Source organism: Lissotriton helveticus, chromosome 10 (assembly GCF_964261635.1).
Source record: "Lissotriton helveticus chromosome 10, aLisHel1.1, whole genome shotgun sequence".
NCBI classification, from domain to species: domain Eukaryota; kingdom Metazoa; phylum Chordata; class Amphibia; order Caudata; family Salamandridae; genus Lissotriton; species Lissotriton helveticus.
Window position 1 is genome coordinate 967,846,087 of NC_136071.1, and position 25,271 is coordinate 967,871,357.

At 41.0% G+C, this 25,271-nt stretch overlaps 1 protein-coding gene across 2 annotated transcripts in view; it reads right to left on the reverse strand.

Annotated features, from left to right (window-relative positions):
- The window catches only part of LOC144784686 (ATP-dependent translocase ABCB1-like), a 1,804,387-nt gene that overhangs the window by 99,438 nt on the left and 1,679,678 nt on the right, over nucleotides 1-25,271 (reverse strand). For both annotated transcript variants that reach the window (XM_078663637.1, XM_078663636.1), the window contains one exon: nucleotides 9,969-10,115. In XM_078663637.1, coding sequence (XP_078519763.1) covers nucleotides 9,969-10,115 — 147 coding nt within the window. The remainder of the gene's footprint in view (nucleotides 1-9,968; nucleotides 10,116-25,271) is intronic.

The following is a 25,271-nucleotide window of genomic DNA, read 5'->3' on the forward strand; positions in this document are numbered from 1 at the left end:
TCATAGAGGATGGAGAGAGGGATCTCAACCTCCCGGAAAAACTCTGGGGTCCGGAGGGAGAACCACATATGGAGGACATATGAGAGGAATCTTTTACCCTGCTCTATAAAATTATCAAGCCAGCATGGCTGAGGCGCAACCACTTTTTTACACTTCACAGAGCGTATTATTCCCCTAAACGCCTGTCGAAATTTCAACCCAGGAAGTGTTGTTGCAAATGTTCTTTTCTAGCTGCCTCAGATCTTCACATGTTCTGTGAGTGCCCGAGCATTGTTACCTTCTGGAACGAAGTCAGAACAACACTTGAATCTATTCTTGGCTCATCTATCCCGTGCTCATGGCTTTTAATTATTTTTGGAATAAACGACAACATTAAGGGATTAGAGAGAGAATTTCTGTTTTACGCCATTTTATTGGCAAGAAGAGAAATATGCAAAAACTGGGTCAACATAAACCCCCCAACACATGCAGAGTGGCTGTCTTCATTATATGCAACGTCAAAGCAGGATCTATCTAGAACATGTAGTCCTCGATCTTTGAGATTTTGGGACCTCTTGATCAATTGGAGAAGGGACAGTTAGTCAACCCAGGGTTTTTTTTTTGTTTTTTTTTCTCCCCGGGTCCGATGATTAGGCCTAAAATCTCTCTGTCCAAAGGGAGGCACCATACAGCTATTGGACAACTGGCCGAAATGGTCTGAAGGGAGAATGTTCGTCCAAGCTCTGCCGGGGACGGGGGGACTGACTCTCTGAGTACTTGGAGCTTACTATTGGGCTTCTTGGTGCTATAGGGGGGTCTGGCCTCTTGTCTGTGCGGATTGGAGCACAGTTGGATCGACTCAATGGCTAATGAGGACAACAAAAAAAGAAAAAAAGCCTCTTAAGGTACTTTTATTCAAGTTTCTACTTAAAACGAACCTAAGTAAGGATTTTACACCCTACCGCCCCACCAGTGTACAAATTTCACTGGACAGCCCATGGACAAGGCATACGTTTCCTGTTACCTGCTTCTTCCTGCTTCAAACAGGGCATTTGCTTCCTGTAACCTGCTGCTCTTTACCTGATTTCTACTGCCATTCCTGTTGCCTTCTTCTGACTGAGTCCTTGTTACCTGCTGCCATGTTTCTTGCTGCATTGACACCCAGCTATCTTTAAAAAAAAATACTATGTGTGTACACAGCATCTACAAATTTTGGCTCCACATTTAAGAATCCTCTGACTAGGTTATTAACTGATCTGGTGTAAGCCGTTCCATGCAAGTACAACATTTAATTGTTTAGTAATTGTATATCTCTCTACTATAAGTGAGCTGAGCATTTAACATGCTCACCAAGGCTGACAAACTGCTGATTTATCTACTCTCTCAATCTTTTGGGCTTTTCTACGTGCAAGCGTCCTGAGAGCCAGCCACTGTGGAGAGGAACTGTGTACCACCGTGTTTGCTCTGCCTTTTCAGTCTTGCAGGTGCCTATAACTGAAGTCTGTGCCTACACCTCCATCTATAGAGGCATTCTTGTGGGTATTTTAGACATAGGCTGTGGCTAAATTTTAACACAAATAGTGAGTATTTTTTGTATTTTACATATTCTCCTCTTTGTGCTCCTGCAATGGCGGTTAAACTGCTGCCATACATTTTTTAATTGTCACGAGCCGCCTACAGTGAAGATGAACTCAGGCATGTAGCATCACCTGTGTCCTGCGCTCTTGCAATGCCTCTTCAACAACCTCTGTGACGTGTGCCTGCCACTCTTTCTACCACTTCTTGATGTCTGTAAGCACAGTGATGCCGAGAGCCACCAGGCTCAGCGTCACCGTGTTTGCCGCCATCTCGCGGTTAGAAACAGCAGTCTTCAAGTTATTCCGGATGCCAACCACGTACTTGTCATTTACGGTCAGCCGCGTTATTTCTGAACTTTCCTTTTTCAGCTTTCCACTGGAATATTGCGGTCCAAAAATACTGTCTTGGCCGAAGGTATTTGTTTGGTTACTGCTTTTTTCTGGTGTCATAATGTAGGAAATTTCAATCAGTGGCATTTTGTTTCAACTTTCAATAACTCTAGCGCGGGGATGTGCACACCTTCTTCAAGTTTTCGTCTTTGGAGCCATGCTGTTGAGGTATCTTGGGTCATTAATATTATTATTATTATTATTATTATTATTATTATTATTATTATTATTATTATTATTATTATTATTATTATATTGTCTACAGCCTTTTGCCCTCGGACTAAAAACACACATTTAAAGATGCTTTGCTGTTTTCTTTGCCTCAACTGTAAGAGATGAACTTCATGTTATACTGGCTCATTTGCATACTGTTTTACTCTCATTTTTGGCATCCCATATTTACTACGTTTTCTCCTATGCTTTTTAACCTCTTCGACGCTCATGACGAGCTGAGCTCGTCATGAGCCACGGCGCTCCGGTGCTCATGATGAGCTCAGCTCGTCATGGCCCGTGGAAAGCTCAGGTGCGGGGAGAATTCCCCCGCTGTGCTGAGCGTTCCACAGGAGCCAATGCACCTGTGACGAGCTCAGCTCGTCATGAGCACCGGAGCGCCGTAGCTCATGACGAACTGAGCATGTCATGAGCATGGGGGCGCTGTGCGCGTCCCCCTCCCCCCCAGCACAGCGGGGGAATAACCCCCGCAGCGAAGGGGTAAACATCTTTTATAATTATATAATGTGTTGATGCTCATTTTATTCTACTGTAGTACTGCCATTTTCTTCTGGTGCCTTTGTTAATGTATTTTTTCTTGGCATGCAGGTTTTCTAAATTTTCTATCTATACTTTGATGTGGCGCATTTCTCCTTTTGCCTCGGTTCTGTACATGATTTTTATTTACAGTGCCTTTATTATATTGTGTGCAGGTTTTCATATGTGGTCTAACTTGAGGTGTGACTGAATTTTCTTTGCTGAGTAGTTCAGCTCACCCAGATCGCACTTTTCCTGGAGCACTTTTCCTTGTACCTCTGATTTCTTCATGATTATACTTACAGTGCATTTTCCATTTAGTGTGCAGGTTTTCATACGTGGTCTAACTTGAGGCGTGACTGAATTTCTTTGCTGTGTAGTTCAGTTTACCCAGATCGCATTTCATTGGAGCATTTTCTTTGTTCCTCTAATACTTTACTTGTGTACTTGATACTTACAGTTTAATTGTCATATTGTGCGCAGGTTTAATTATGTGGTCTAACTTGAGATGTTACTGAATTTTCTTTGCTGTGTAGCTGTTACCCAGATCATATTTTCCCTGCATTTATCACTTGTGGTCTAATTTAGGTGTGACAATACTCTTATCTTCGGTGTGGTACAGTTTACATAGATCGCATTTTCCCTGCATTTAATTTTGGTGATTCTCTTTATTGAGTTTTCACCATTTTCTCTTCTCTACATGTCTTCCTTTTGGTTGATGTGCTAGGTATACGCCACCTGTTTTTTCTTTACTTGTATTGCTTTATTTTGTTTCCTTCTTCCTGTTGCTGTGTTCAGTGGTTCCATACTTCTCGCTAGCCTGGTCAGTTGGTGTTGTTGTGGTGGTTACACTGGTGCACTACTTCTTTGTTAGTTTTTGTGGTATTCTTACTCCTTGCTTATGTAAATTTTCTCTGTTTGCTTTTCTGTTCTTTTACTATTTCCTTCCATTTGAAACTTCTTACTTCAATTTTTTCTCTGCTAAGGAAGGAAATGCTGGGGCATATTATCAAGGGGGTTTACCTCCGCTTTTTTGGCTTTAAAAGCCAAGAAAGCGGAGATAAAATTATCTCCCTATTACCTAGCTGTTGCTAACACCAGTTAGCGACAGCTAGTAGGAGATAGCGACCATCTTGGGCCCCACTTTGCATGTCAGTGATATTTATCACTAATGACATGCAAAGTGGGCGTGCCAAGATGTTAGCGACTGGAAACAGTCGCTAACATCGCTATCTCCTATTACCAACTTTTGGAGATATTCGCGCTAAGCGCGAATATCTCCAAAAGCTAACACCTGCCCTGAGCAGTTCTTAGCCATGTAATCCAATGGGAGGTGGATAACATGGCTAAGAGCATTAGCTCGGTAATGCATGAATATCGCTGACTTTTCAGCGATATTCATGCATTGCGGCCGTTTTTTATCGCATTTGCGATAAACCTTGGTAATACCAAGGTTTATCTGCGATAAAAATCGCCGCAGCTCAGCGGTAAATTTTTGTCTCTAACCAAGCAATAGCGATAAAATATGCCCCGCTTTTTTTTCTCTATTTTTGTATTCCTTTCGTGCTGTATTATTTGTCATATTGTTCTTACTTTGTACTTTATAACATGTTTTCTTTTCCTTTATTCTACTGCAATTTTTCATTGATTCTACTATGATGTTACTGCAATTTTGCGAATGACATTTGCTTTCTCTTTGTTCATTGTATAAAGAGGGAAGGTGTGTTATATCTAAGGTTTCTACCTTACATCTTCCCTGTTTCTCTGCCTCTGCTGTTCAGCTAGTGAGTGTAGAATGTTAGTGTGAATGTGATGATGTTTGGAATGTTTGTTATACTGTGAGTGGACTGTCAGTTAGATTCTGGGCTGAGCAGCAGAGAGCATGCTCCTGGTGGGGTTTTGATTACATATCTACTGGAAAACCTACCTAACTATCTAAGAAGAATAAACGTATCCTCTGTAACCTATCCAAGTCTTCTGGAACTCTTTACTAGGTTACAACATAAATGCATAATATTGGTGCTTCTAATGCTGTCAATTAAATGACATTTATAAATACTAGGGCCCACCTTAACCTTAAGTTGTGGCCTCACAACTGATGTAAATGAGGGAATAGGAGTTAACAAAGTAGGTTTTGTAGCACCAGCTGGGCATGTATATGTGGTATCTCAACTATGGTAACTACACCAGTCAAGGTATCTGAATGGAGCTACATTGCAGGATATACATGTTTTTCAGCCCTGTCGTAAGGTATTATTGGGTCATTGATCACCTGAGGTGTGAGCCCTGGTCAAGCAACAGTCACAATCCCCTGCAGGGTGAACCAAAAAAAGTCACTAAATTATCTTGTGCTTCACTCTGGGTACTTGGCACAAAAAGCAGTCAGGCTTAACTTAGAGACAATGTGTAAAGTATTTATGCAGCACAGAGTAATAAAGTGAAAACACTTTACAAAAATAAATCCTAAACCAACTTTAAAAAACAGAGTACATTTTAATACATTATTTGAGAACAAAACAAAAAAAAATCCAATCAATAGATCCGGAGGTATGAATTTTTAGAATTGTTAGTAATAACTAGCACATAAAAGATCAAAGCGCCAACCACAGACATCTAGTCGTGCACGACTGGTGCAAATAAAAAATTATGTCCGACCGTGATAGAGCTCGCGTTGTTTACAAAAAGTGGATTAGTTCTTGTCATACCTTGCCTTTGTAATTAAAAGAAATTGTAAGAAAATGTTCTGAGACGGTAAAGTTCAGTGTGTCAAGCCTGCAAGCGGTATCAGAGAAGGGAGCATTGTTGTCAGGGAGCCTTTGATCGTAGACGATGACAATTTCACTTTCGGATTTAGGGCCTGATTACAAGTTTGGCGGTGCCCCATGCCAGCACCCCGCTCCCATGCCACCAAACTTGTTCGCTGTCCACCCGCCAGAATTGGGGTTTTCTCCTGTCCTGGAGGTTGGTGCTTTGGCGGTACCAAGCTGTGAGCCTTACAAAGGCACTGCAATGGAAAATCCAAAGCAAGTTTCTGCACGGCCCATATTGCCGGCCTCAGACTGCTGCACCACCACAGGGTATCAGGGATCTGTGATCTGACCATCATACTTGTAAAAGGGTAGTCCATAGTTGTAATCATCCCTTTAGTCTCTTTTTTAGGAGTTGAAAATCTCCGGTGGGACGAGGCAGGAGTCTCTTAGTCAAAGACAATTTCAGGGGCTGAGATAGTCCTTTAGCAATTTATTTATTTATTTATTTAATTTGTATAGCGCTACAGCTACCCACCAAGGGGTTTCCCGGCGCTAGTAATTCAGAAATGCGTATTTTGCCAGTCAATATCAGATGTTAAAAAGCCACGTTTTTAATGCTTTCCTAAACTTCACATGGCTGACTTCCGAACGTAAGGAATGAGGCATCTTGTTCCAGAGGGATGGGCCTAAGAAGGCAAAGGATCTTCCCCCCATCCGTGATAATTTGATTTTGGGAATAATGAAATTATTAGCGGTTGCTGATATAAGAACTCTCGAAGGTAAGTAAGGATGCACAAGGTTCCGCAGATATTTAGGAGCAGTTCCAGTTGAAATTTTGTGCATAAAGCATAGGGATTTGAACCTAATCCTATTTTCAATTTTCAACCAATGAAGGCCACGGATGTATTTAGTAGTGGGGCAGGACATAGGGATTTTGAAAAGAAGTCTCGCCGCTGCGTTTTGTACTAATTGCAGCCTTCTGATTGTAGCTTTCTTTGCCCCTAGGTACAGCACATTACTATAATCTAGCCTTGAAGTAATCAAGGTATTGATGACAGTTTTTTTTGGTGCCATCAGGGAGCATCCAGCAGATCTTCTTTAGCCATTTTAAGACTGCAAAACATGTAGCAGAAGTCTTAACGGCTTGCTGGTGCATATCTAAAGATTCGTCAGTGATGACTCCCAAGTTACGTGCCTGTGAAACAGGTATAGGAGGAGGGCCCATTTCAGATGGCCAATGTTGTGGTCCCCAGGCCTCTCTATTTTTTCCAAGAATAATTAGCTCCGTTTTCTCGCCGTTAAGCTTAAGAAAATTATCCTGCATCCATCCAGCGATCTTACCTAACCCTAATTTTAGCATGGAAGGATGGTTACTTTCGGCTGAAGAAAGAGAGAAAAGGAGCTGTGAGTCGTCAGCATATGAAAACATATTCAAACCTGTCTCCTCAACTAATCTCGCAAGAGGACTCATATACAAATTAAAAAGCAGTGGACTTAAAATTGAGCCCTGTGGTACTCCATGTTTAAGAAGTAAAGTCTCAGAGCAGGCAGACTGAGAAAAAACTTGAAACGTACGATTGCTTAACAGTGACTCAATCCAATTTATGGCTGCGCCATGAATACCTATGGAGGAGAGTGTTCGTAACAGCACCACATGTGAAACAGTATCGAACGCGGCACTCAGGTCTAATAATATGAGTGCCACAGTTTCTCCTCTGTCTATCATGGCGCGTATGTTTTCTGTCACTCCAAGCAACGTCGTTTCCGTAGAAAAACCTACACGGAATCCAGATTGTTGTAAAGCACTGCTGAACACGATTTGCCACTGCAGAGAAGAATGAGGCAGGAGAAGCCACAAAGTCAGGCTGACCGGTGATGCACCTTGGGCAGATTAACAGACAGGTTGGTCCTCAGTTTTGGATTCTAGCCATCTGAACACCTTTAGCACCACAACCAGGGGTCCAGGACCAGTAAGACACCACTTGGGGGTTCAAGACTCACTCAGACTGGTGTCAAGTGTGGGATCAATAGGGTGGGAATCTTTATGACCCTGTGGTTCTGAACAAGTGGCCAGCAAACTAGCCCTTGGAGTCACTCTGGTAGTCCTGGTTTCATGTGAATATGTGGGGTTAAAACTGCAGGGATGGCCTCTAGCACTCAATCTAGGCTACAGGCAGAAAATCTGTTCTTCCAGGTACAGCAAAGTAGTCTTGTAAAAAAGTGCACGGCAGGTCACAGCAGCAGGTAGTCCTCTTAGAGTCCTTCTGCAGGTCTAGGAGTAAACTGAAGAGTGTGTCTGAGGGAATTATTTTTAAAACTGATGCCCATCCTCTTGAAGGCGAGCTAAGCCTATAGAAAGTTCCTTTGAAGTGTATGGAATTTCCTGACTTCCCTGCTCTGGCTCCAAGCTGGCTGCAGTGACAATATAGAGATGACAAAGTCCTTTGTGTAAAGGAACACATCCTATTCAGCTGCAAGTGGGGCTGTGCTCAGCTCTGCCATCCCATCCTGCCAACGGATGGCCCATTCCATTCAGGCACACCTAATCCATCTAGTGTGTGATTGAGAAGAATTCAAAAAGTCTATCTGTCAGTTATACCCAGTCATGTGACTCAAGACAAGCTGCAGACACAAAAGGGTTAAGGGCAGAAAAATGCCAACCTGCTAAAAGTGAGATTAAAAAAATTGTAATATAAAATTCGAATTTACCAATAAAGAGGATTTTGTATTACAATTTCATAGCTACTATACATGAACTGACTACCTGTTCCCAATGAAAATGTATCACTTACGTAATAAGGAAACCCAATGTTATCCTATGGGATAGGAAGGCCTCACAGTAGTAAAAAAGGAACATAGGAGTGTTTGGCTACCAGGAGCACATGCCCAACCTTTTAATTACAATGTAACCTGCTCTATAGGCCACCTAGGGCCTATCTTAAGTGTGATTTATATGCACTAAAATGGGAGTTTAAGGGTTACATTGCCAAGTCCAATTGGCAGTTTCGAAAACTGCCTTCAGTTTCCAATGTCAGGTCTGGGACATAGGTTAAGGTGTTACTTAAGTAGGTTGTGAGTAGCATTTAATTTACAGGCCCTAGGTATAGGATATACCACAATACAAGGGACATATGTGTAAATGAACTATGCTAGCCAGGTGTAAGAAAATGTAACCATCTTTAGGGGAATAAACACAAACACTTTACCACTAGTTATCAGTATTAAAGTGCTAAGACCAACACAATTGAATTTCATCACAAAAATGGAGAAAAGTATGTAAACATTTAGGAGGACAATCACCCTAAGACTGACAGGTCTAAGATGGAACGTGCCCTACATAACTTTTCAAAATATCTTATGCTGGCCTACCAGGTTGAGTGATCCGCTACCAATATATGCCTTCTGCCGGTCCTTCAGTGATCGTATTCTTTTGGATATAGGGCAGTCATTTGACAACAAAATGACAATAGTTGTTTGACCGTGAGTTCCTTTCTAATGAGGGCAGAATGTTTGAAATGTGTTATTGGGGCTTAGCTGGTAATTGATGTGGCACAGATGTTGCCAATGAACACTCCCCTGGATGAATTGTGTTGTCAAGTATTTGATTCTGGATCAGAGTTATCCATGCAGGGGCATGGGTTGACCAGTGTGCCATTGTGTTTGTGTGTTGAAAAAATGTTTTTTATGGTTCGATGATATGTGAAGCCATGTGTATTGCTTTTTGTTTGCTGGACCATGTGAAGTTTCTGATAATGTGGCTGATTTTGAAAAAAATCACTGTGCCTCTAATGTGTGCAAATGTTGTGATAACTGTGTTTGCTTGTAGACTCCTATTTTATTTTATTTGTTCTTTGGTGTTTTTCCCTCCGTCAAGATAGCATTATTTCAACAACTATTGCTTTTTCTGTAATAAAGCTGCTGTTTTAGTGTGTGGCTTGGTGTATTCGTGATATACTTGAAGTGCGGACTGGAGTGGATTTGAGCCTCAATGGCCCATGTTACAACTTGATCTGATTGCAACGTTTGTGAAGTGGACTTGGCTTACAGTCTTGTAAGTGACGTTTTCCATTTTTATGGTAACCATTAGCCCTTTTTTAATGGTACCCTTGCCTGTTCAATTGGGAGGATATATCCTCATTTACAGTCATTTCTCCATCCTAATTACATATTTGCATCATAGAAGTGCTTTACATGTGCAGATTGTTCCACAACATGTAATGGACTACTATGCATACAAAAGATTGTAGAGTATTGTGTTTAGAGTTATATTTGGACCAGTGCTTTATTTGTAAAGGAATGAGTGCTGTTCTCTCAAAATGAGTGTTAGTGGCCCCCACCGGCAAACTCCAATTCAAATTAGACACTGGATTGGACCTCTCTAAATTGCCAATAAGAAGCACATAATATAGACTCATTCTAGTACTATTCATCATGGTTGTACAATGCTTTTTGAATCGAGAGTCCCTATTTTTACATCTTTTATAGTTGGCACCACAATGTGCCCTAGTATTGACATTTTTCAAACCTTTTCACTCTCAGTGTCAAGGGCAGAGGTAGCTTCATCAAGAAGTAGAACTTTGGGCTTTCGTATAAGAGCACGTGCAATTGCAATTCTTTGCTTCTGTCCTCCGGAGAGCTGGGTTCCTCTAGCTCCAGCTTGTGTGTTGTATTTCTACATTTCAAAAGAAAAAGAAAAAAATGAATGCATAATAACAAACAATGTCATAGTATACATGTTCTTCATACAATTAGCTTTAAACGTGTACAGTGCCTGTGTGTGTAGAAGAACTGTTTTTTTCAGATGTTCTACCTGTATTTTATAGATCTAGATTGCTGGTATTTTGGACCAAGGATAGTAAAAAGCCATTAACCAGCCATGACTGCTGTGCTATGTTTTATAAAACATGGTAAGTGCTTGGAAACACTAACAGACATATTAGGCTTTTTAGTAAGTCCACAGTAAAATTCACAAGAAGCAATAGGTCTGGCTTATGAATGAAAGTGCCTTTTGTGGCACTGATCGGTTTATGCACTCAATTGGCCATCATACAGGCCATCATGCATGCACTCTATCACTCACCCTTCCACTCAGGCATCTATTCATCAGTTCAGTGACTCATTCTTGCATTATGACACAACCTCAATAAAACACACATAAACTCAACAACATATGCAAGATAAATTAAAAGAATACAAGTAACAAAAAGAAAACATGCTGCCACCTAAACATCGGTAAAAAAGGGGGTGGTGATGGACGGAGAATCTGAACCAATCAAACACTCACACCCAGTCAAAAGATCTGGGTTTGACCCATCACCGTTCTTTAGCCCGCTCTGCCACCCCGGTTCAGACATGGCTATATGCAAATCAGTCTGACCCTGTGCCTCATGGGAACAGTCCAGCCCGTAACTGCCAAGCCATGCCTTCCCTGGACCGGAAACAAGCTTCCGAGGACCGGTTTCTGGCAATACAGCCGTCTTCAGCCCAGCTTGCTTGAATCCAGTGGCAAAGTGAGCAAGGGACTCACGTCTGAGCATACCCTGCCTTTGTATCGCCATCTAAACATGGCAGGTATATGATTATAATAACAAAGCAAAACATAGCACACACGTGTATTTGTAAAGCGCACATACCACCCAAGGGCCTCAGGGCGCTGAATAACAGATGTATATTGTTACCCAACTCAATGGTACTCATTTTATCGACCTCAGATGGTAGAAAAGCTGAGTGGACCCGCCAGGATTAGAACACGTGACCATGAGGTCGTACACATGCCCCTACAGTGGATGCATTAGTCCACTGCGCCACCTGATAGCATGGAAACGAAAAACTGACTACCATGCATTCAGAGGTAAGTGGCGCAGTCGGCTATGTCTTTGACTAAAACCACCCATATAATAATCAATATGGGACAAGAAGCAATGACAATTCGTTCACAAAATAATTTATTTTGACTATCACTCAAAAAAATGTGCAGATAGCAGTTGGCTGTATTGTGTTTCCGCATGGCACCTAGATAAGCAAAAAAAACATACCTGTATGTGTACTGTCCTTGTGTCCTAGTATGTTAAAGACAACTGTATTGACAGTAACTATTTGTCCTTGTGAAATGTGTTCTACCCAGAAGTATGCTTGAGTCTGAATGTATGAACATACCCCCACATGCATCATTGTGTCTTTTTGCATTTCTTAATTTGCGAAAAATAAGGAATCGCAAATTAAGAAATGCAAAATGATATGCATCAATATTTTCGGTATTCTTTTGGGATTCGGTAAAAATCGCAATTTTTACCGAATCCCAAAGAAATACCGATTTCTTAACTTAATTTTCGCAATTCCCATTGATTCCTATGGGCCAAAAGGCCCATAGGAGTCAATGGAAATTGCGAGTGGCACTTAGAAAATTTCATGGGTGCAGGGGGGGGTCCAAAGGACCCCCCCATGCACCCCTGAAATGTATTTTTCGCATCATGTTGCACACACACATGTCCTAAGGACATGTGTGTCCGTAACATGAATGTTGAAAAAAAAACATTTTACACATTTTACACACTTTTTCCAAATTTACCGAGTGGTTCAACCACTCGGTAAATTTGGCACCCTATTTGCGAATTTTCACTTTTTAAAAAAATTATGCATTGCTTTTAAGAAATCGCACATCTGCGACTTCTTAAAAGCACCCGCAATTTTAGAATTCGCACACATGTTACGAATTCTAAAATTGCTTCATGCATCCCAAAAAGCACTTTTGCATTCGCAAACGGCCGATTTTAAGGAATCGCACCGTTTGCGAATACAAAAATGCTTGATGCATGTGGGGGATAGTATCCTAAAGAAGTAGTAAAAACAATGGAAATCGCCATTGATGATGAGGAAAAAAAGAGAAACTACCTGCCTGACAATGGATATTGTTTTTCATAATCTATATTTTCAGGATGAGTCACTATAGGTGATTATCTCCAACAGTGATCTGGTTTGTAAGTACAAAAAAAAAATTGCTTGCAATAGTGTGCATGTCGTTTTTCTGGTTGTGACGAAAGCCACGTTGACCCTGAGAGGCTTCATATCAGGTGGCCTAAACAAGTAGACCACACAAGGATAAGTGGGATCAATTTACATACCACAAATATCCACCACTACTTTTAACATTGACTGGGACTTCCACACTAAAATAAAAATTTTCAGAAGATCCCGAGCCAATTTTAAAACACCACTCTCCACCATCACACGCACAGTCACAGATCCTCAAGAAAAAAAATCTCTGCTGTAATCAGGCATTGTTGCACACCCTCGACGCATTCGTCGACCAGTGAAGCATGTCACTAAATAGGTTGGTGAGTGAGGCCTCTGTTAAAACACCCTGCTCGTTCCAAAAGGCACAAAGATTATGAGGAACTTGTATTTAAAACAACAATGGAAATAGGTAGCTTACTCATTCTTCTTTGGTTATATGAATCCTGTTAGGAAACATTAGAATAAAAAGAGGAGAAGTAAAGAAAAGAAAGGGAAACTATAAAATGAGAAAAACGTAAAATTAGTAGATGGTACAACCAGCTTTTACACTGAAACACACTAATTTTCAGGTGGATGTACATGTGATCTGAAACGTCATCATTCACAGTGCAAGAAAGTCAGTAACTGCTGCTGATTGAACTATTGCCACATGCAATGTGCTATCATGGATGTAAGCAAAGTGTAAATGACACCCAGGCAGATGAATAGCACAGTAGAGCTTACCCAAAGTCCTTTTATGATTCTATGGGCCTGATTATGATAGTGATCAGTCTGACTGTTGCCAGCTATTACGGCGGTCAGGAAACCACCTGACAAGCATGCGCCCGTCAGACCTCTGCATATCAATGCGACTGTTGAGCTGGTAGTCACAAAGCTGTAGGAACAGCAGCAGTGGCATACGGTGGTCCTGGCAAAGATTAGCAGCACATGCTGCCGCCGTGCAGCACCTCCAGCAGGTCCATGCACCTTGCGCCATGTACCATTAAGTCATGGCACACGGTGCAAGGAGATGAGTGGTGGAACTACATGTGCCCCCTAAGGCCACTTCTCAGTGACCTACGATGGAAGGAGGTCTTGTTTGGGGCCCCCAATATTCCTTTCCAACAACCATTTCATGGTGGTGTTTCCTTGGCAATGCCACTAATATCGAATGCTGCCCTGACTGCTCCCCATCGGGATCTCTGATCCTGGTGGGGGTGGTGGTCTGTTGTCCGACAGATGTGGATCTGACTGCCAGCACTGTCATCCGGCAGTCGGACGGAAGGGCTGCTGGCGGTTGGACCGCCACCAATGGCCTGTCAGTGGCTGTCCAACCGCTATCATAATCAGGTCCTTTGTTACTTATATCAATGGATGCATGTATTATTTAATTATGACACAATCCTAGCAGATACCTAAGAAGAAGAATTACAGTGCAAATCTTAACCTCATAACATTTGTAAGAGGCACTAACCAACACCAGAATCATTCCCTTCAAACGTACGTAATGCATGTCATTTCATGTAACTGAATATCTATCTGTAGGCTTTAATGCAGAGAATTGTCACTCTAGACTTTAATGCCTTTTGACTTTAACCTATGCTTTTCACAATCAATATGGCAGACCTTCTTCTTTTATCATAACTTTTCACTATAAAAAATGGTTGGCTTGTTACCATAACCAACTCACATCGACTATTTTGATTGATAAGCCTTCCAACAAAGCAACACTGAGGTGTAGCATAATACAATTACAAATTGTACAAAATACAGTTGGCAAAAAAATATAAAATCCCTACAATATAAAATGTCTACTAATAGAGCCTAAAAAGGGTTACCATTGTGCTATACATCTTTTCCCAAGAGGGTCACTAACCCCAAAACCCTTGACTACCATTGCAACCTGCTAAATTCCATGTTACAAAATTCATGTCTACAGGCGTTAGCACAGTGTAATAGGAATACACCTTTAAAAGCATATTGCCCGTAACCCAACCTTTTTCTTAATAATTAGGTAAGAGATACTTGGTTTGTCATGACTTTTTATTATTAAGAGATCACACCTAAATAACCTGATATCACATTCCCAGTTCACTAATAAGGCCTCTTGCTAATGCCAATGGCTTGACACTATATACAACAGCCTAAGAGCGCATAAACTGGCCACCATCTGGCATACATTTATAAAACTACAAATATGAACAAAATTGCAATTGGGTAATCAATCCACAAAGCACCACCTCTCAATAGGATCTAACTAAAATCCTCACAGTGAAATTCCACTCACTGTGTTTATCAGAGTGAGAGGCCAACACCAAAACCCTTGCCTGCAACGGTAATCTGTGAGACAGCCTGAAACCTAAATAATATGATAGTAATTCACTGCAAGAGGCCTATTTGCTTTACCATGTTTTCACAATAAATAAGCCTGGCGTACTGCCTATGTAATAACTTTTCATAATAACAGGCCAGACCTATGGCATCAAGAATACCATTTCCCTGCATGCCAATCAAACGTATTGTTATTTACACTGGCTTGTCATCATAATCAATTCAGGCCTACTGTAATGAGAATAAGCTTTCCCACAAGGCAATCATGAGGCATACAGTCATCAATTTGTAAATGTATACAAAAATACAGTTGGCAAAGCAAAATACAATTTCTCCTAACAGGGTTTAACAAGGGTTCACAGTAAAAAAAATCTTCTAAACTTGTGGTTTGTCAGCAGAGGGGGTAACCAACACCAAGTCCCTTGCCTACTAAAGTAATATATGATGTTCCATATTGCAAAACTCATCTGAATGCTTTAATTTACAGTAATAACTTTCAAACCTTAAATCCCATTTGACTTTAGCATATGTGTTTCACAATATATGAGGTCTACTGAATTTAATGTAATGTTTCATCATAAGCAATCACGCATATAGCTTTTGTCATTGGTTTATCACCATAACCAACTAAAGCCTTTTGCACTGAGCGTAGGTTTTCCACATGCAAACCATTCAACATACAGTCATAAAAGTACAAATGCATATAAAATTACATTTGTCAAAATAGAATACCAGGAAGGAGCCCGACAAGGACAAATATAGTGCATCTTCTATCCTCTCACTCGTTTGGGTTGATCATCAACACCAAAGCTCTTGCATACTACAGTAATCTGTGAAATACCTACCTACAGGCTTTTGCAGAGGGTCATAACAATTCATCCTTAAAAGCCTGTTGTCTTTAACACATGTATACATTAATGACTGCCCTCCTCCCATCGGTCCTAATGCCAGAAAAAAACCCATAAATGATCTAGTTAGCACTTAAATAGCATTACAGTGGCATGTGTGTGCCTCTGAATGTTCAAGCTCTGGCAGCTGGATGAATAAATACAAGTATTACAGCTGTGTGAATGGCAAGCGCTTACTTGTGAATGTACAAAACTGTGTCTAATCAAAACATATACTCCTGGCTCCCAACAAATGAGTGGAGCAACAGCTCCTCTCATGATGATTTTCACACAATTGTCTAGCAACAACAGCGCTGTCAGACCAGATGATAAAAAATGAAATGCACCATGTGGACCACAGATGGTCTTCTGTCACCCACATGAGGGACCAAAGCGCAGACTGGGCTAAGAAATAGTCAGTCAGGTTGTGGTTTTGGCTTCAATGATGAAATGTACAAATGCATATAAAATTACATTTGTCAAAATAGACTACCAGGAAGGAGCCCGACAAGGACAAATATAGTGCATCTTCTATCCTCTCACTCGTTTGGGTTGATCATCAACACCAAAGCTCTTGCATACTACAGTAATCTGTGAAATACCTACCTACAGGCTTTTGCAGAGGGTCATAACAATTCATCCTTAAAAGCCTGTTGTCTTTAAAACATGTATACCTTAATGACTGCCCTCCTCCCCAGCTGTGTGAATGGCAAGCGCGTACTTGTGAATGTACACAACTGTATCTAATCAAAACATATACTCCTGGCTCCCAAGAAATGAGTGGAGCAACAGCTCCTCTCATGATGATTTTCACACAATTGTCTAGCAACAACAGCGCTGTCAAACCAGATGATAAAAATGAAATGCCCCATGTGGACCACAGATGGTCTTCTGTCACCCACATGAGGGACCAAAGCGCAGTCAAGCCAATACGTTTTTAGATTTTACTGATATATATGATAGTATGTATGGCAACTAGAAGTGTGCCTATATAAATTGGAGATGCAGAAAAGAAAAGAGAAAAACAGGAAAAGGGGGTTTTAAACTTCCAGTTTTTAGTTGCGCCAATATATGAGGAGTCCGATCACTCCTTTTACTGAGGGGATGTACTGAACATCTCAGACCCTCGATTGGTCCAACCTTATACCCCTTTCTTATCTCCCTCTTTCCAATTCTCTTTCTCCAATTATGACAAGACACACCGAAATTCTGCTCCAGGACTGTCAGTCCAAGCCATCTTTCGACATTCCTGGCCTGTATAGCTACCACATAATCATAGGACTAAATGAAACCCTATAAAAATTATTGGAGGAAGTGACATCGTTAACTGAGGAAAATGAAAGGAGAAAGAAAAAAAAAGCTACCACAGAAGATAAATTAAATAACACTTCTTTAGGCAGTTTGTTTACGTTTACCTACTCCTACACTAGTCATTCCAAACAGTCCAAAATGTTCTTTTCTTTTGTAATGCGTTTTGCCCTATCCTGTTTTGAAATCCTATGTATCGAGTTGAACCATTCACACTCCACAGGGGGAACAGGCAGAATCCACTTAATGCACAGTTCCCTGAGCACCAATAAAATAAAAAAAATAAAAAGAGTTTTATGTTGTTTAGATACGTTAATCATCACATCCTCATCTGGAGTTACACCAAAAATAGCCTGCGGAAGACTCACCTTGATTTCATACCCCATAATGCTGGAAATCGTCTCACCTACTTTTCCCCAAAAGGTTTGCATGGAAGGACACCGCCAAAACATATGTGCTTCGTCTGCATCAGCTTCCTCGCATTTGAGGCACTTCGCAGCTTTGGTACCGATTTTGGATGACCTTCGCAGGGTCCAATACGCCTTATGAATAGTAAATAAATGATTTTTTCTTAGAGGTGCAGACTTGACACTTTGCCATAAAAAAGACAGAGATACTTGCCATAAAGTATCAAGATCGTAGCTCTGCAGCTGCTTCCTCCAAATTGATTTAAACCACGGCTGTGAGTCCTCCTGGGGTTGAACTAGCATCCAATACCATTCAGCAATTTCTTTTCGCCCCAAAGTGGTAGCAAGTTTACATTCGAAAAGTTCATTACAGTTCCCGCCTCTGCTCAGTGATTTGGCCCTGCTTGATAATTGATAGAATTTGAATTTGGAGACAGCCCCCTCTGTAATGTCCTGTATCTTTTGCCATGAGATTAACTCCGACCCCTCTGGCAATTTACCCCATCTCTCGACTCCCTTTGCTTGGATTGGAACCGCAAGAGAGTCTTGTAGGCATACTAGTGTTCCGGGTGAGTTCCATATTGGGGCATAAATGCTATAATAGGGGATTTGTAGTATCACTCTTATTTGATACCATACTATACAAGCTGCCAATACAAATTTTATTTTCACTTTTTTGAAGAATTTCGGGTCTCCAAATTTAAAGAGAAAGAACCTGGATTGGAGCTGGAAATCTAATGTCAATGCCCAGAATTGTGGTGTAAAAGTGGTAGAGTCGCCCAATAGCTGCCTGAAGATTTTTAAGTGAAACGCTCTCTGGTATTGCAGGAGATCTGGACTCGCAATCCCTCTATTTTCCTTTTTTTCCCTTAGCTTTCGCCAAGCTATTCAGAGTCTTTTTTTTGGCCCAAATAAAACTAGAGAACAGACCTTGGGCCAGATGTAGGTAAAGTACATTTACCAATTTTAAAATACCGAATTTTACCGATTCGGTATTTTAGAACCGGTAAATGCTATGTAGGAAAAAAATCGGTAAACATTACTGAAACTGTAAGATTCGGTATTTACCGAATCGGTATCGGTAAAATGGGGGACACATTCATGGGTACCAGGGTGTCACTTTGACACCCTGTTGCACCCCTGAATCGTGCTTGTGTGCAGATGTGGCACACATACATACCCTAAGGTCATGTATGTCTGCCACATGGCACAGTTGAAAATACACAGATTTGCATTTTCATAGGTATTTGTTATTTACCACTAACTTATAGTTGGTGGTAAATAACAAATCCTAAAATGGGAAAAGCACCCATTTGAGTGCTCCCTACATTGCAAATTCGGTAATTTACGGATTCGGTATTTTAAGGAATCAATAATTTACCGATTCCTTAAAATACCGAATCGGTAAATTACCGAATTTGCAATTTAGGCCACCTACATCTCAGTAGCCCAATAACGGTCGGTAACGGATGAAATTTGGTAATTTCGGTTGTTACCAACCGGTATTGGGCGACCTTCATCTGGCCCCTTGTGTCTTAGCTATCCAGTCCTTCTTAAACTCCAATGGAATTGAATTAAATAAAAACGTATACTTAGGTAGGATTACCAATTTCAACAGGTTCGACTTTCCTAAAAAGGATAGAGGTAGTGAGTCCCATTTTTGCAACTGTGCCCTAACCGTAGATGTTATTTTAACAAAATTTACCTTCAGTAATAATTTGAGTTTCTGAACTACCTCTATCCCCAAATACCTAATGCTACGTCGAATCTGATCACACCTATAGTACCTATTCCATTGCATAACCACTGTCTTGACTGGATTACCTGCACATCCCGATACCTCCCCAAAACTTTTTAGAGTATCCCAAATGGCTACTATTGGGTCTTGAAGGTGTCCTGTAAATATCATTAGGTAATTTGCATAAAGGCTTATTTTCTTTACCCATCCATTACACGAGAATGGAATATCCTTACACTCCCTTAGTTTGATGGCGAGCGGCTCTATGTACAAATTGAACAGTAATGGTGAAAGGGGGCACCCCTGCCTAGTGCCCCTGCCTATTGTAACCTGGGATGAAAGGGTACCATTTACCAAGACTCGGGCAACGGGATTTTTATATAATGATTTAATTGCTACAAGAAATTATGGCCTAAATTAAAGCGTTGAATTACTTCTTGGAGAAAAAGCCAATTGACCCTGTCAAACGCTTTAGCTGCGTCACAAGTTATTACCGTTAAGGGCATGGCATTTACAGTAGCCATATCAATTGTGCCGATTAATTCATGTGTTAAATCGTGCAAATGCCTGCCCTTAATAAATCCCTTCTGATCATTATGAATCAATAGACCGACCGCCCTCTCCAACCTCTTTGTAATTACTTGTGTGTATATTTTATAATCCGAGTTGAGCAGGGAGATCGGCCTATATGACTCGCAGAGTTTTGGATCTTTATTGGGCTTTAATAATATAATTATTGTGGCCAAATCCCATGATGCAGGGAGATCTTGTTTTACAATATAGATGGAATTAAACAAATCAAGCAGAATAGGGGCAAGTTCCTCTTTCATAAGAGAGTAAATTTCGTTGGGGAGGGCATCAGGGTCAGCAGCTTTACCTTTCTTTAAGCTTTTAATAACCTTATAAATGTCATCAATTGTGAATGGAGTTGATAGTTCCTCTCTAAGTTCATCACTAAGACGCGGAAAGTTTATATCTTGTAAGAAAACTGCTATTTAACCCATACCTGGATTTAAATCCTCTGTGTAGAGATACTGTTTTTTTTTTTACAAATGCCTGTTTTGTCCCCCCATCTTCAGTGATTCTAATACCAGCTTATTATATTCCTAGCTTGGTCTGCCCTTATTTTTCACGCTAGAAGTTTACCACAACCTTCCCCATAGTTTGCAAGTTTGCTCACTTCCCATCTTTATTTTACTTTAATCTCCAAAAAATTGGCTAAATTGTTCTTTGCTTTTGTTAACTCTGATTCAGTAATTGAGTTTTGAGAACATTCTAGATTCCCCTGTGCCTGCTTAAATGCCTCTTCTAGTGCCTGGAATTCTGCCTTGTCCTTTTTCCTATGGTATGCACTGCCAACTAATGTCCCTCTAAGACATGTTTTGTAAGCATCCCATACTTTATCTAAAGGGGCAGTATTCCAATTAAAAAGAAAAAAATCATTTGTAATGTGTTTCAGTTTTTCCTTTGTTGGAATATCTGACAGTAGAGATCGATTTAAAGTCCAGCGTTGTTCATCTGTTTTATTCCTTAACTCAAACTGTAATGAGACTGCCGAATGATCAGACAGATGCTCTGGGATATGTACAACATTTCTAATATGTTCGCTAATCGACGCTGATACTAAAAATAAATCAATCTGGGACCTATGGCCATGTTTTTTATGATGAAATGTATATTTTCCTGCTTCTGATCCCGCCTTAAAATTCCTTATAGCCCACAAATCCACAAATCCTAACTCTTGAATTAGTTGTTTTACTGTTGCTCTCATTTTTGGTACTGCCAACGCCGCCCTCTTATGAGTTGTGTCCTGTGCTGCATTCGGGAGAATATTAAAATCACCTCCCAAAATGAGGAGTACATTCACCTTGATTAAGCATAAAAATAATGTTTTTAGAGGAGCTGGTTCATCTAACTTTGGGCCATAGTAGCCTACCAGTGCAAGCCAAATGTCCTGAACCTTAACCTTTGCAATTACCCATCTACCTGATGGGTCCACTTAGGTTTCTCCTAATATACTCTGACAGTTTTTTTAACCAAGATTGCAACTGCTTTTACTGTAACAATTTGGGAGGTGCATATACAATAATCTATCCATGGCTGACGTTATAAGATTTCTAACCATTCCTCTTTAACAAGATGTGACTTTTGAATGAATATAATATCCGATTCATACAGCTTCAGATACTCCAAGATTTTTTGTCTTCTAGATGGAACCCTTAAGCCATTGACGTTCCATGTCATAATATTCAGGCAACTAGATTTAGTTAAAACTGCCATTCAGTAAATAATACAGCTGCGTTTTTCCAGGTAGCTTAAAAAACCAAAAGAAAAGCTGTAACATTTGAGGACTTTTTATTTATTTTTTCCCACATGCTCCCCCACCCTTTGTAAAAATTATATTTTTGTTTTTTTTACATTTTAAATTGTTACCTGTGGCCCATCCCTCCTTCCCTGGGGAACCCTACCAAAATTTGTGAGGTATAATAATAATACACCTCTATTTGAGCTCTCCTACTTTTGGATGGGCCTTTAAATACACTTTTAATTGTGGCTGTGCTCTAATCTGATCTATAAAGGTTCTCACATCATCAGGGTCTCGGAAATTGTGCATCTTATTGTTCAACATTATTCTTAACCCCTTACATGCTCATGACGAGCTCAGCTCGTCATGCAGCACAGTGCTCGTGTGCTTATGACGAGCTGAGCTCGTTATGACCACACCCGTTTTTATTGCTGTCCAGCACAGCAGGGGAATATCGCAAGCAGCGATGAGGTTAATGATGCAGGAAATTTGATATTTGCTGTGGCACCGAGATCTCTAAATTCCGGAATAAATTTACCGAGCTCCCATTGGCGGTCCAGCGTAGTACGGGATATATCTGACCTTATGCGATATGACCAGTCATTTTTCTTGTATGAACCTGCTTTTAATGCTCCTGAGAGAATCCTCTCCTTCAGTGTATATGTTCTGAAGTTTACCAAAATCCTTCTGGCGGTCTTTCTGCTGGTACGGGCAGAAAGGGGTCTCGGTAAACTCTCTGTTTGTCTTCTTCTAATGAAGCTTGATCAAGATCCCTATTCTGCTCCAGTATAAAAGTAACTACAAAAGCCTTTATGCCCCCCCTTCTGAGCCCTCCGGGACATTTAATATTCTGAGATTATTACGCCTCCCGTTGTTTTCTAGGGCTTCTATCTTGTCTTTTAGTTCTTGCTCGTTCTTTTTTAGTTTCTGTATTTCCAGCTGATTTCCCACTACCTTCGCTGCAAGCTGCCCATACGCGTGTTCCATAGCGCCCACTCGTTCCACTAAGCCATTTAGCTTCTCTTCCATTGACTCACATAGCCCCTGAATATTTTGCTGGTTATTTTCAGACGTGACAAACCTCTCTCTTATCTCAGGTAACATTGTCATCATTAGCTTCTCCAAATCTTGTGAATTTTGCTGTATCGGCAATGATCCTGATTCCACTGTCCTGTCTAAATGAACTGAGGGAGATTGTAAAGAAGAGGTCTGGCTCTGAACAATCGTCAGATTTACACTATCCGAAACTAAGTCAGAAGCAATTTCCAGTTCAACTAGTGGCTCGAAACTATTTTTTGTATGTATTAGTGAAATAAGATCCTCCTGAGAGCCTATGATCGTGGCCGAATTCAAATTCATATTCCTGATCAATTCTTGCTTTTGCAGTGTGGTGTTATCAAATTTTCGTGATTCAGGATTAGCTTTTATTTTGGTTATTGACTCCTGGGTTTGTGCTTTGAAGTATGAGCGCAAAGAGAGTGTAATTTTTACTACTTTCTTAGGCTTCCCTTTTGCTTTTTCTTTTCCTTTCTCTTTTACTGAGGAGCTTTTAGGAGGGTTATACCCTTGGGTCAAACCAATATTCAAATCCACCCCTGTTGGTGCTTCTGCTATAGGGGCAGAAATAGGCAGCTTGACCAGACTGGGCTCTGTTAATGTTATTGGTGAAATTACTTGAACTCTTGGTCTTGGGTTCGCTACACTTACTGTGAAATCTTCCTCGCCCCAAACTCCTCTGCTCCTTAGTGTATATCTGTTTATTGCCTTTCTGCTAGGTGGCTCCTCAAGGGGCCCGCTCTTTAATTTCTCCTGCAGCTTGCCCTCCCTAATGCCTTTCCTCCCCTTCTTTCCTGGGGTTTTTCTAGAAATTTTGGGCCCCCTCCCTGCTATGCCCTCCTCCAATGCTTCCCACACGTGCCTCCTTACCGGGGTCATCAATGTAGGCTCCCCTCTCGCATCCTCGGGCTCCTTGGGCTCCTGTGCCCTTATTCTGACAAATGGAACAGAGTCGCCTGCATTTGCCTCTCCAAGTGGAATTACTTTTTGTGCCTGAATCTTGCAGGGTGAATCAGTGCTGGCAACCCCCCTGTGTGAATGCCCGACTCTCTCTGCCGCATAATGACTCTTTCTGAGCCGCGCAGCTGTCTCCGTCCAGACGTCTCCCAGCATTGCCATAGTGACTTACTCCGTGACCGTGGCCGTCCTCAAGGAGAAGTCACCCTGGAGCAAGCCGCACGAGGAACACGCCTAACACGCCTGACCATGCCGAAATGCCAAAACGCCGAGAACCTTGATCAAAGGACCCCCCCAGAGACCTCGGGACCCTCAGAGCTTGATTCCCGCAGCCTCCATATACCAGCAACAGCTACGTCCACGCTCACCCATCCGCCAGGCAGGAAATCTCACGACTGTTGCAGATTAGCGACCGCCATGTTCCCCCGATACTGTAGCCAAAATGGCCTATTAAAAGAGAAACTGTGGTAGCGTACATATTGGTAAGCTCCCACACTGCTCAAAAGGCTCCTGGAATCTAGAATAATTTTGGTTAGGAAACGTCTCAATACACCATTGTCATAGCATAAAAATAAACACCCTGAGTAACTATAGATTTTTAGTACACATCACAAAAATGTATTTTATAAATGTTGCTACCTTTCTGCCTTTCTGACACAGTATTAAACCTGTGTGGTCACTACTGCTGGTAGCCGAGGCTTCCTACAGTATATTTTATTAGATTTTTGCCTTCAATGGAGAACTGGATATCATTGAACGGCTTGCATAATTATGGCTTGACCAGTGTCTATAGGTCTCTGATCTACAGCCCCATGTCCCCATGCTATTAGCTAAGGTAAGAGGCAGTTGTTTAAAGAACTATGGATAAAAATCAAATGATCTATAAGCTTTGCCTTATGCTTGACAAAGCATTCCAAAGATAGATAGTTACCCAAGGTTAGACCACACAATAAAGTGATCTCTTTTTGTTTTAGCAGCCACAGGAGAAAATGAAGCAACTGCAGTGAACTTCTTCGAAGGAAGAGACCACTAAAGGCATCAGTTTCAGTATAGGTTATATTTCAAGATGTTCACAACAACGAGAAACTTGGGCCATGATAGAGCTGGGAAGTACATAGACATCCTTTTTATATTCTCTGGAGAGTTCCCATACAGGTAGCAGTAAATAAGCAATAGTAATGGTATTTTTGCTACTAGTCACAATATATGATGAGTGTCCACCAAGGAGTGGCAGAGGAGCAGCCTTATTTAAGTGGAATTCACCTGGGGCAACAGAAGAACGGTAAAATAATTTGGAGCATTGTGTTTGTTTCAGTCTGCCTAGGTTGCCGAGGTCACTGTTGTAGTACTTGGTTTGGTCTTCAGGAATGTTTCACTGTGAAGGAGCAGACCTGGTGTATGCAACAGTTGTTGGAGTATTAGTCCAAGCCCTATCAAAGGTGGTGTTGAAACGTTCCCTGCTGTTTGTGTCAATCCGGTTGCAATCTGAGGGATGTTGAGAGGTTCCAGGTATTTTTGGGTGATTCTTGACTGTAGGAGGGAAAGTTTGTCAATCAAAGGTTCACCCCAAAAAAGCAGCAGAGCTTGATATGCAGAGTCTGATATGACAAAAATAAATGAATCTGTAAATGCTCTGTTGTTCAGGTGTGACCTATAGATCATTATGGATCTGGGCAATAAAGACATGAGTTTGGAGCATATTAGCAAAGATCAATAATCTGACAAATCAATGTCTTCAGCGGTGATGGCTTGTAACAATTTTTGAAGTAGACAGCCCTTGAGTCTTCCTATTGTAGTTTCTTATAGGTGTTCAATATCCTGAGTTATGCCTCATTCATTTGCTAAA